Source organism: Arvicola amphibius, chromosome 15 (genome assembly GCF_903992535.2).
Source record: "Arvicola amphibius chromosome 15, mArvAmp1.2, whole genome shotgun sequence".
Taxonomy (NCBI): Eukaryota; Metazoa; Chordata; class Mammalia; order Rodentia; family Cricetidae; genus Arvicola; species Arvicola amphibius.
Genome location: NC_052061.1, coordinates 18,321,693 through 18,334,400, shown reverse-complemented (window position 1 = coordinate 18,334,400; position 12,708 = coordinate 18,321,693). Strand labels below are relative to the sequence as shown.

Below are 12,708 nucleotides of genomic sequence, written 5' to 3'. Positions count from 1 at the left end.
TCGAACCAAAGTCCCATCCCTGAAAAGCGAGGTGGACACCAAGTTCCACCCCCTAACCAGGAAGCTATTTGCAATTGAAAGCTGCTAAGAAAATCAGTTTTCTCCCATGATGTCACTGGGCATCTCCACCACACCCCAGGGCAGTCCCCATGCCCAGCAGTCAGCCATAACAAAAGGCACACTTGGGTATTTTGGGGTTTCCAAAACAGGGTTTCTCTCTGTAGATTGGAGACTGTCCTGGCAGTCACTATGTCAACCAGGCTGGCCTCAAACTGAAGAGATCTGCCTGCCTCTGCCTTCCAAGTGTTGGGACTCAAGTCGGGCACTAACACCGCTCACCTGGGTTATTTTGTTATTGGTGTTCTTTATTTTCGCTTTTTGTTCATTTCTGAGGGAAAGACAAGAATTTGGGTGAGCAGGGAGGTGGGGAGGATCTGGCTAAAACTGGGAGAGTAGAAAAATATGGCCAAAATATACTGTACTAAAAAAAAATTTAAGTGGCAAGTGCACACAAGACACCCCACAGTACATACTGGGTCAGGTGCACTGGCTCAGCAGACCTTGAATTCCTGTACCGAGAATGCCAAATACATGTTTCAAGCCAGTCTTCACAGTAAACTGGATCCTGCCTCACAGGGCTCTTCCCAGTGCCCAAGTCCAGCTGTAAAACGCCTCTAACTGCAGCTCCAGGGAATCCATATCACTGGCATCAAAGGACACCTGCACTCATACGCACAAGTTCATACACATAATCTTAAAAAAAGACTCCTAGAACTCCCTGACTGACGCTAGATCAGTTTCCATCAAGTACCTGCACTGAATGAGCAATTTTGAGCTATGCTTCTGAGAAAACCACTTTCCTGAGGAAGTTCATAATTTCAGCAAGAACTAACATGGCAGTATTTTTAGTAAACTACTTAACGGAGAATATGCACTTAAGAAAACCATCTCTTTCAGGACCAGTAACAGAATTCAGAGGTTGAACACATACCTAAAATAGACTTGGCTTGTATCTCAATTCCCAAGACTGCAAAAAGTAAATAGGTTTCAAAGTATTTCAGTAATACCTGAAAACCTTATTTCTGTTTCCAATTTGTTCAGTCTTTCAGAAAAGACTGAACTGGGGGGTAGGGGAGAAGGGGCGGACAAAAAAACTGGAGGTCCTTTAGAATATGAATGTCGAGGTGGTTCTGCATCCTGCTTCAGTGCGCTAAGAGATGGAACTCTAGCTGTTACACCATTTACACTGAAGTACAACTCCACTTACTAGCTCCAAGACATGGCCAAAGCTCTGCAATGCATAAAGGAAAAACAGCACCTGTCCAATAGCTGTATATCCCATTTTAGTTGTGCCTACTGTAATTATGTTCCAGCATGAAAAATACATGGAAATAATGTCATTTTCAAGAGTTTACTATGATTTATCCTCAGAATTACATATGATATATTGGGTTACCCAAAGACCAAAGAATCCCAAGCAGAATTGACAGACAGAATTTAATATATGCACACGGTTGTATATATAATGCAGCATCACACCATGTAGGGCATTGACTTGGTTTATACATTCAGATCGTTTAAAACACTTCTTAAGGCTACGAAACAGAACATAGAAAAATAAACAGCAATATATTCAACACTTACAAAAGTGGTATGATAAAGAATATAAAGTACTATTCCTTTCAACACTTCAAAAGATATGTATAGATATATATATATGTTTTTACAAGTAACATCACAAATGATCACATCTTCACATGCTTTTAAGTATTATTGTACTCAGTGTAAGGCTAGGATCATTTTTCCATACATAAATTTTTTTCTAACTTTGTAACAATGCAATTTTTAAACCATTCAAGTAAATTCAACCCCAAAGCTGCTGCTTCTCAGCATTAAGACATGCACCCACCCTCTTACAGGATTTTTCTAAACTTGTAATTTTAGGCAAAGTGGAAACTTTAAAAAAAAAAAATCCCAATTAGTGGGAAAGCCAATGGCTAAGTAGGAAAATCTTAGCTCTTTCAAACTGACATACTCAAGTGAGCCATTATGATTTTAAAAAAAGACATAAAATAGAAAGCAAAATACAGTAAACAGAAATATAGCTTTCTCTTCAGCTACACTAAAATGGATCTTGCAAGTACCCTAAGTGAAAGAGAAACTTCACCTCATCTAAAATTGTAGGTAAAATGAGGCAAAATAAATATTGCTAGTTTCCAGGATGGCTGAGTATTTCTAAACCAGAAATGTTTAGACATGAACTGTATTGCACCGAGTCAATCACAAGCGAGTTTGCAGTTCACAGGCATTTTAAGTTCACCCTTGGGCCACACTACTCAAAGAATGGTTTGCAGCACATAAACTGTCTCAGCACTGTGCATTGTGGAAAACCTACTCCTGTCAGGTTGTAGCAGCTATGAACTTCGTCCTGCTACGAAACAAACTTAGAGGAAACAGCATGAAGGCTGCCAAGGAGTACACAGGGCAAGAATGGAGGATGTGCCTCGAGAGGAAGTAACTTGAAGAGACACAGTACTGGAAGGAAGAGGCGGGGTCTAGTACAACTAAAGCACCTAAACAAAACAGATGAGCTTTGGTCAGTGGAAGCATTTCTTCAAAATGTATCCCATCATAAGGTTTCATCATTTCCCAATTACAATACAAAGAACTTTTAGTTTGTCATTTTCCCCCTTTCCTTGTGTAGAATACAGTATGTCAAAAATACAGTATGACAGGACAGTTCATGTGACGAAAAAAGGCTTGCTTGGCACTAGTCTGACCTTAGGATAAGGCAAAATCCCCTGGCTGAATACACCTAAACACACACCTAAAGAAAGAAAACTGACCTTCATACAAGACTGGTCATTTTAAAACTACTCAAGTCAGAGCTGCAGTCCAGAGGTCACAAAGAAAGTATCACAGGCTGGAGTTCTTTCACATCCCAGAGGTCAGGTAGGGAAACAAGCTCATCAGTTTCCCTCAGGAGCTACTAACCACTGTTCTTCACTAAGGTGAGACAGAGCCACTCTAAGAAACCAAGCGTTACATTTGCCCAGTCAGAAAAACACAAGTCATTGGAAACAGCTATTTCTTTTGGACTCCTGAGACCAAACATGTATCAAACTTCTAAATCTACTTTATTATATCAAAAGGTGATTTTCATCTTGAAACTACGCAATAAAGCCAATTCTACATAAAAAGCACGGACTAAAAAGAAGCTCCTCTACAGTCCTTACTCCATAATCCAGCCACTGATACTGAAGCACCGCAACACAGAACCTTTGCAACCATTCTAGCTTAGAAGCAGACAACAAATTCCTTTAAGCAGGTTCTCAATTTTTTAAGCACATCCCAGGCTATAATTTTTTTTACCTAGCACCATCATTAATAACATGTTATCTTTCAAAGTGCTCTCTAAAGTCCTATGTTACAAAATTTCTAAATGCTAATCACTACTCAAATCAGCAGTTACACAGACATGAGGGTATTTGGAACAACACAGAGGTAAACACCATTACAGTACAGTGGAGCTTCACTGAGCCTAGCTGACAGCCAAACATTCCCACAAGTATCAGAGGACCCAGAAAACTGTCTGCTTCCATTTGTCATATTCAAGTTAACTGTATTTGCTTTTAAGTAATCTGTCCCCCAAAACAAAAGCCACATCTATTTCTGGTTAGGTATATTACACAGAACATGCAAAGAAAATCACCACCATACTACTAATTGCATAGCATTCAAGCTGCCTGATCACAAGGTAATTGCAACATTTAAAAAAAAAAAAAAGGTAGATTTTCACATTGATATATACAAATAAGAAATACAAAGTACAGTTAGTTTCACAAAGTAACACAGATGACTGAAAACTGTGTTAACTTGTCTGAGTCTAATCTCTTAAATGAGAACAGAATGCAACATGCAAAGGAGCCTCTAGTGAATACTGCAGACCAAAAAAGCAGATCAGACACGGCACTGATGGGGAAGAGCTACGAAAAGCAAAGCTAAGCCACCTCTAGCAGCATCCTCTAGAAAAACTAGAAGTCACAATCACGTTCTTTTTATACAGTAATTCCAGCTATGACAAGTTGAACATGCAACTGTAAAGTGATAAACATACCCAACAAGCAAGGAGGAAAACACTATAGAGAAGCCTATCAAGTTAAAAATTTCAACATTTCTCACAAAATATTTAGAATCTGTCAGTGCATTAGTGTTAAAGTGGCATTAAAAAAACCTCTGCAGTTTTAACAGATGCAGATTATTCTCAAAATGCATAGCATCTACATTCCTTTCGGGTAGGCACCATGATATTTACAGCAGTGCTGAGAGTTCTGGATGGAAACAGCCGTCTCACCGGACTTCCTACTATTTCTTAAACATCTATTGTATGCAATCTCAAGTTCAACAAATACTCACCAAAATTCAAAAATATATCATATGGATATTAAAAGAACTATATACAACAATTCTGAGACACAGGTTAATAGGCTGCCTCGTGTGTAATAGTAGAGAGAAGACGTTATTCAAGTTTGACAGATACTGAGATGAAAGGCCTTTGGGTTGGAAGCATATTAAAAGACAACAGTGTTTGAGGCTGAGAACTGTTTGAGCCCAGTTTATGACTAAGGCATTGCATAATAAAATATACATTTCTATTTGGTGTAATGTTATGTTTTGGAATCTATAGTGTGTTGAATGCTTTACTTTCTTGTCACATCAGTAAACGCTAAAAGCACACATTTCCAATGTTTTAAAATCAAACTTACACCAGAGGAAAAAAAAACAAACACTATGTCTATGTTTTATATTGAGTTGTTTATAAAAAAATACTTGAAGTCATGTTTACTTTTTATGGGGGCAGTAACCCAATAAACACAGATTCCGGGTAAGAAAGAACACAATGCCAAAATTCATCTGTCCCTTGAACTCATGTCCAAAGCTTCATCCTATTCCGGAACAGGAATTAAGGGTAAATAGGGGAGGAGATAGTTCCAATTTGGGTTTTTATTTTAATGTTTTTAAAGCCTTCAGAAATACTCCACCTACAAAAAGGCTTCAGCTCTACAATATGAGCAACAACTAGCCATTAAGTGTGCTGTCCCCTGTGGCCATCTCCCATCCCTGATCTCCTCCTATCTCCCCTATATGGTCGTCCTCTAACATTTCGATGATACTGAAAACCTTCATCCCGGCTTCTGTTAGGCTGCCCTTTCCAGGACTCCTCGCCTCTCACATGTTGATATCCACCTCTACCAGAAGAACCCCAATCACTTTTGTATTTCCTGCTTCCGTAAGTTTGATTATAGAACTGCTTGGGTCTGCCACTTCTCAATATATTAGACACTTCATTCTCATCTTCTGAACTCTCTTCTTTTGGTCTTTGCAATCTATCCACAGAGTTGGCCCCAGGGCCAACTACATCAGCAGCAGTCTTGGGATCTTTCACTTTCTCTGGTTTTTCTTTCACACTCTGAATGGTCCTCTTAGGCTCAAGTTCAGCAGACATGGTCTCTCTCTCTCTATTTAGAATCTGAGTGGGAGGATGAGCCTTTCCCTCTGCTCCAGGAGAACCTGAAGCCAAAGCAATGTCTGCCTTTCGTGTCTGGGATGACTGTTCCACTCGGCCTTCATGCTTGCTGCTCACACTTGCTTCAACTCTGGGTTCAGGAAACTCACCCACTGCTGAGACAGAGTCGCATTCTTTAGAAAGATCTAGATTCTCCAAGGGCAAATCCAGTTCCCCTTTCTCATCAGAGGGCAAGACAATATTCTGCCTCATGACAGGATTTTCTACGAATCCCTGAAAAGGATACCCATACCAAACATGAGGAAAGAAAGGAGGTGCAATAGGAACAGGACCTAAGAACGGGTTAGGTCCAAAGGACGGCTGTGGGTACATGTTCTTGCCACTTAGTGATTCTTCATATTCAGCATGAAGAAGTTGCCCAGGATTCTCAGACTCAAGTTCAGGTTGGTAAGACAATTGTCCATGACCTTCGGACACCTGAGATGGAGGGATAACCAGAGGTGAAGAGAATGCAGGAGGTCCAATCTCTGCCTGTGGCATCTGTCCATTAACACTGGCCTCAGGATGCATAGAGTAGTGGGCATCAGTACAAGGACAGTCACTTTCACTTGGAGCAGGAGGGGCTTCTTGGAACCAAGTATTCTGAGGATACACAGGAACAGGGACCTTTGGGTACATCCTACAGGCTGCCATGTAGGCTTGGTGCAGAGGATACAGGTAAGAATGTGGGGCCCACATAGGACAACTATATGCCTGAAAGACAAAAACAGTAAAATAAACAAATACTAGACGTTAAAAAGCTGTCTTTCAGAAAGTATTTAGCTCAAGCCAAGTCTCTCATGCTTATAAAGATTATATACTCTAAGCACCAATACAAGATGATCAAAGTGATACACAACATGAAAAGAACTGGAATCACGTCACTTCATGACCCTGATTCCTGGGTTCAGACCTGATGCAGATTAATAGGAAGCATTATCACAGCCACCAGGAGTTTAGTTAGACCTACTCACATCTTAACTCTAACCTGCCAGGAAAATGCTAGAACAAGACATGTTCTCCAACAGGACTAATTATTCTAAAAGCCCTCAAATTAATCCAAGAGCCAAGAACTAACAAATCAGACCTATTAGGAGAGGATAAACAAGCTGGCTACTGGATGGGAACACTTGATGATAGTTGATGTTCATCGACTGCAGTAATGAAGTCAAAGTCAGCACGGACAGGGAAGCTCTGGGGCTCTTTCTAAGGAACGCTATCGCCCTCCCCCAACCACCACCACCATGGCAAGTTCTGCTGTGACAGTAAGCAAGGTCCCCACCTTACAGAAAGAACAACGCTTTCTATATATGTCACTTCCTCCAACCCTCCCAATGGTGGCTTCGGAGACACCAACTGGTTTGCCAAGGATGACACACCTAAACTTGCTAAAATATAACTTCAAACTAAGAGCTTTAATCTAGCTCCCCATCAAGGACATTCCCTTGAGCAGTCCAGGAAATACGTTTGTCCCTTCAAGGCCAAACAGTCATGAATTAAAACAACAAGTAAGTAAAAACTACAACCCGTTCAATAGGCAAACATGAAAGGTAGCATGCAGTAAACCTTAGATTACCAATCAAGAATTAAATACTTTAAATTTTACTGTTGATAGTGATAAAATTAACTTTAAGAATAAAATATAAATACCTTTACACCAAGATTGAAGAAGAATCGAAGAATGTTCTTATCTGAAAATAAAAATTTTTTTTTTACTAAAACTACATAGTCAAAGCTTCTCTTCCCTTCATTACCGATCACTACAGCTCTACTGACAGGCTCCCCGCAGACCGCCTGAGAGTGAAAACTACATAGTCAAGCTTCTCTTCCCTTCATTACCAGTCACTACAGCTCTAGTGACAGACCCCCGCAGACAATCACTACAGCTCTAGTGACAGACCCCCGCAGACAATCACTACAGCTCTAGTGACAGACCCCCGCAGACCGCCTGAGAGTGAACACAAAAACGGAAACAGCCGAAACCCAGGCTGCCCCGGGGGACTCTGAACTCGCTACACCTTTCTCTGCACTAAGATTTAGTCCTGGATAGCTTAAATTTAGTCTAGCTGACTAAATTCAATCTGGGAGAAAACTCAGATGAACACTGTATTTTTCATACACTATAGGTGGTTTCAAAAAATTAGGAAAACCCTGGAGAAACAGTAAGACTTCTAAAGCAAACCGGCCATTATTAGTAAGTGCATACTTATTACCCAGAGCCCAGGAGAGAAAGGGCAGAAAACAAGCCCCAGGCACCCTGGGCTACACAGTGACACACGACCTACAAAAGAAATTAAAGCCCAGAAATGATTTCAAAGCTGTAGAATTTGTTTCTGGGAAGGAAAAAGAAAAGAAACAAGGTACATGACAGGCTTTATTAAGCACAAAAACTCATTTTCTACTAAGACAAAGCTAACTAGAATAGGCCTGAACAATCACATGGTCCTGATTCAACAGCCAAACCTCCTCTCTTTGCTGAGTAAATCCCTTCTATGGCTTCTACTTCTGTCTTTTCATTCCTCACTAAATCTGTCTGTGCTCAGGAAAAGCGCATGACGAATGTGGAGGCCTCACCTTTAGGCAGGTCCTCGCCGGTCTGACACAGTGAGTAAGGCGGTGCAATGGCTCGGTCTCCCTTCTCACTACAAGGAAACCCAGGATAGAGTGGGTCTTGATAAAGGCTCATCGTCTGAGGCAAAGGCATCAAGGGCTGGTTAACTGCCTGAATTGACACAGGAACTGGAGAAGGTGTTAAATGCGCTTGTGACACAGCAGCATCGGGTCCAGTTGTCTGTGTCACTGACAAAATGGGAATCTGAGCAGGGACACCTAAGAAAGATGAGAACAAAAACTATAAAAAAAGTTAAAGCCAGTTTCCTTTGGAATAAAGCTTGCATTAATTTCATACTACACAACTTGCGCAACTTGTAAAGCATGCAACGAACAACCCAAAGTACGTTAGGACTAATCCAGGAACTAAGTTGAGCCAGTGTCTTCCAACTACAGTTCCCCAAACTCCATTTAAGGTAAAGGTCTGTGTAAAGAGTCCTAAAGGAGATGTAACAGTATGGCCTACAGAGCAAACACAAACTGTGGCCAACAACAGAGGAGCTGGCTCAGAGGTCACAAACCCAAGACTGGAAAAGCCTATCCTAATGATCAGGCATCACGCAGCGCGGTCAGGAGCCCCAGCAGGAACCACACCCACACTCCTGCTGCAGTCAAGCTCGCGCTCAGCAACTTGAAGCCCATTTGAGAGGAATTTTTGTTAGCTGGAAATTTTTAAAAAATTCTCTAACCTGTTGGTCCAAAAGTTGTAGGTTCAGTTGGCCAGGCTGGCACAGTGGCTGGTAAAGAAGGCACCGCAGGAGTGAGATGGACGTCTGGAGAGACTAAAAGGGGAGCTGGATTTGACAAAGATATATGTTCTGCTGGCTTCTTCAAGAATGGGAGGGCAAAAAAGGAAAAAAAAAATCATTTTTCTCTGACACAAATTTTAGTAACAAATTTATCTTGAGTGAAGTATAAAACACACTACTATAACACTAAGCATATAACTGTTCAGGTCAGTATCAGAGTTCACTCGCTGACAAATACCATGTGAACTCATTTCATGTTAACAGGTTGCCTAGTGCAAGTCACAGGAAGAAACAACAAAAGCCTTTAAGACAAGTGAACAAAATCATAGAAATCCCCTTTAAAGTCGTAAGCTTCCTTTTAAAGAAAGATTCTTACACAAAAATTTAAAAATATATATACTTAAGTACATTCATTTTATGAACACAAAGTATGTTGATACAACAGTAAGTATCTACTCTTACATAAGACCAAGAACCAAAATGTATGCAGAAACCGAAGTGTGTTTATTTGCTTGGCAAACTACTGTTTTTTTAAATGTATATGGAATAATTCATTGATAATGATGTAGATAACTTCTAGAAATATTAACAATAGAAATTTTATCTTCTTAATTTTCAAGCTAAACTAGTACAAAATTAACAAGAGGTGCCAAACACAAAAATCAAAGTCAAGCCGGGCGGTGGTGGCGCACGCCTTTAATCCCAGCACTCGGGAGGCAGAGGCAGGCGGATCTCTGAGTTCGAGGCCAGCCTGGTCTACAAGAGCTAGTTCCAGGACAGGCTCTAGAAACTACAGGGAAACCCTGTCTCAAAAAAAAAAAAAAAAAAAAAAAAAAAAAAAAAAAAAAAAAAAAAAAAATCAAAGTCAAGTCACAGGAATGCCAGAGAATGGCTATAGAGTGTAATTCCATAAACTTTTATAACATTTTAGACTAAACAGAATGACAAAAAAATTTAAGCACCCATATTATATCAGAAATGAATCCTTCCATTTACAATATAGATGTTTTCACATACAGAGAAAAGAAGTCCAGAAAGAAAGGCGCTCTGCTTGCCTAGTGCAGTAATGCTGTGGGATAATGCTTTTGTACTCTGTAAAGATTGTCACTCGTATTGGTTTAATAAAATGATTGGTCAGTGTCAGGCAGAAAATATAGATGGGACAACGAAACTAAGAGAATTCTGGGAAAAGGAAAAAGAGAGTCAGTCACCAGCCAGATGGAGAGGAGTCAAGATAAGAATGCCTCAATGAGAAAAGATACCAAGCCACTATGGCTAAACATAGACAAGAATTACGGGTTAAGTTGTAAGAGCTAGTTAATCATAAGCCTGAGCAGGGGCTGGAAAGATGGCTCAGTGGTTAAGAGCACTGGCTGCTCTTCCAGAGGACCCAAGTTCAATTCCCAGCACCCACATGGCAGCTCACAACTGTCTGTAACCCCAGTTCCAGGGGATCTGACACCTTCACAACAATGCACACTGAGAATAATGAAAATAATGTGAAATAAATTATTTTTTAAAAAATAAATAATAAGCCTGAGCTAATAGGCCAAGCAGTTTATAATTATAATCATCTGTGTGCTTCTTTGGGACTGAAGGGCTGGGGGACGAGGCAGGACAGAAACTTACATCTACACAGTAACTTACTTGTTCTACAGGAGATGGGCAGTCTACTTTCTTTGTTTTAGATGGTGATGAAACTCTTGTACTTTTATCATCGCTGACCTTTGGGAGCAAGAAAAAGTTACACTGTGAGTAAAAGAACTCCATTCTGGGGAACTGTGGTTGCCTTTCTAATTCCATCGAAGAACCTGCTCTGGGAACCCACTCCCACTTAATTTTGTCTGTACACTGGTTTAATGTCACATTACTGGACAGTTTTTATATGAGACTTGTAAGAAAATAAGTGTCTTCTTTACAACATCACTATATAGAGAATAAACACAGGCTGAGTGTGGTGGTGCATGTGTTTGATCCCAGCACTTTGGAGGAAGAGGACATCTGTGAGTTCAAAGGCAGTCTGATCTACAGAGGGAGTTCCAGGACAGACCGGGGCCACACAGAGAAATCCTGTCATGAAAAACAACAACAACAATAATAATAAACACTGTTTTGCAAGTTAAGATAGACTAACATTAAAACTTTTAGGGCTAGCCAGGTATGGTGGTGCACTCCCAGCATCCAGATGCAGAGGCAGGCAGAACTCTGACTTCAAGGATAGCCTGGTCTACAAAGTAAGTTCCAGGGCAGCTAAAAAAAATAAAAAAAGAAGAAGAAAAATTTTTGGTGGGGATGACAGCAGCTAAAGTAAATGCCACCAAGCCTGGAGCCTTGAGCTCAATTCCTAGGACCAGCATAGGCTAACATAATAGGAAGTAAGCGACTCCTGCAAATTGCCCTCTGCTCTCCACACATACAGCATGGTGTACAGACACGCATGCACGCACATTAAATAGATAAATGTTTTAAATATATTTAAAAACCTTACCTCCAGTGTGCTTGACTCGGGTTTTTTATCCACATGAGTATGGCCACGCAGGGAATCTGTAAAAGATTATTAAGAATAAGAAAAATAAGGAGCATCAACCATCATTCAGATTTAAATAGAGAAAAATAAACATTGTCTTAGGTCAAATCAATGACTCTAATGTCAGATATAGCTTGACAATTTTAGTGTCTTTTCCCTGTAGTGATCCTTCTTCTTGTGCACAGTAGCTAACCCTCCAGCTGACGTCTGGAACTGAATGGCAACACAGTTGTTTATACTATGATTTTTATATTGTGATTTTTCCTGTATTTACATAATCAGCCAGAACGAGTGTGGAAGTGAAACAGAACTACAGCTGCTCCGTGACGAGTCACGTGAGCACGGCCTCTCCATCTAAAGTACTCAAAATGACGACATCACCACTATGCATGGCAGAAGCATTACTGGAACACAAGCACTGCTACACCCAAAGTGACATTCACGACAGCTACAAAGGGACGCGTGTGCCGGCAGCACATACAGTATGGAGACACTACATGTGAACAGGAAGCACCAGTGTATCTAAAGACACAGCACTCAATTTGACTCTTACAAATTTCTGGAATCCTTCGTTCATTTAGGATTTCCAGATCACACTTTACTTATATACTAAAACTGCAAAATAAACAAAAAAAATAAACAAAACCACAAATAAGGCAGGAAATACTGTATGAAACTTGGCAAAAGTGTCAGGTGTCTTCATTAATGAAGTAGCATACCTTTGTCCTTCCGTTCTTCTGCATCTGTTCTCCGCATGCTTCCTTTTCTATCCCTTGCATGTGAAGACTTCCTCTGCGCACATGAGTTGCTATTCTGAGGGGACTGACTGACTGATGGGCTCTTTAAAATAAAGTCACACTTTGCATTAAAATTTTACAAACATGAATACAAGTTCTACAAATAACATTTATACTTCTAACCAAAAATCTCAAAATTCATAGCCACATATTTTTAATACTTTAGAATCTAGTTGATAGGTAGTTATGGATATCATCTAGCATCCATATTCAAATATATGCTCTAAACTAAGTATTTTACTGAACTAAAGTATCAGGTAATCAGATTTATCAGCCTAAATTAATAACTCACGTATCATTTTAAGAAATCACACTGATCAAATTGTCATCTTGCACTTAATATTGTTTGCACAAAAATAATTTCTCTACCAACCTTCCCAGGGTCCCTTGTGAAGGGAAACATATCAATCAATTAGCAAGTATCACTGAAGTGATATAATCAAGAGCAAATCCTCTAAG

General features: G+C 40.1%; 1 protein-coding gene across 3 annotated transcripts in view; it reads right to left on the bottom strand.

Annotated features, from left to right (window-relative positions):
* Positions 1-1,392: 1,392 nt before the first annotated feature.
* Positions 1,393-12,708, bottom strand: part of Otud4 (OTU deubiquitinase 4) — a 46,578-nt gene continuing 35,262 nt past the window's right edge. For all 3 annotated transcript variants that reach the window (XM_038312521.2, XM_038312522.2, XM_038312524.2), the window contains exons 15-21: positions 12,172-12,292; positions 11,414-11,469; positions 10,573-10,650; positions 8,866-9,004; positions 8,141-8,395; positions 7,217-7,257; positions 1,393-6,280 (exon numbers count right to left, since the gene is read on the bottom strand). In XM_038312521.2, the coding sequence (XP_038168449.1) occupies positions 5,087-6,280; positions 7,217-7,257; positions 8,141-8,395; positions 8,866-9,004; positions 10,573-10,650; positions 11,414-11,469; positions 12,172-12,292 (1,884 nt within the window). In that variant the 3' untranslated portion in view covers positions 1,393-5,086. The remainder of the gene's footprint in view (positions 6,281-7,216; positions 7,258-8,140; positions 8,396-8,865; positions 9,005-10,572; positions 10,651-11,413; positions 11,470-12,171; positions 12,293-12,708) is intronic.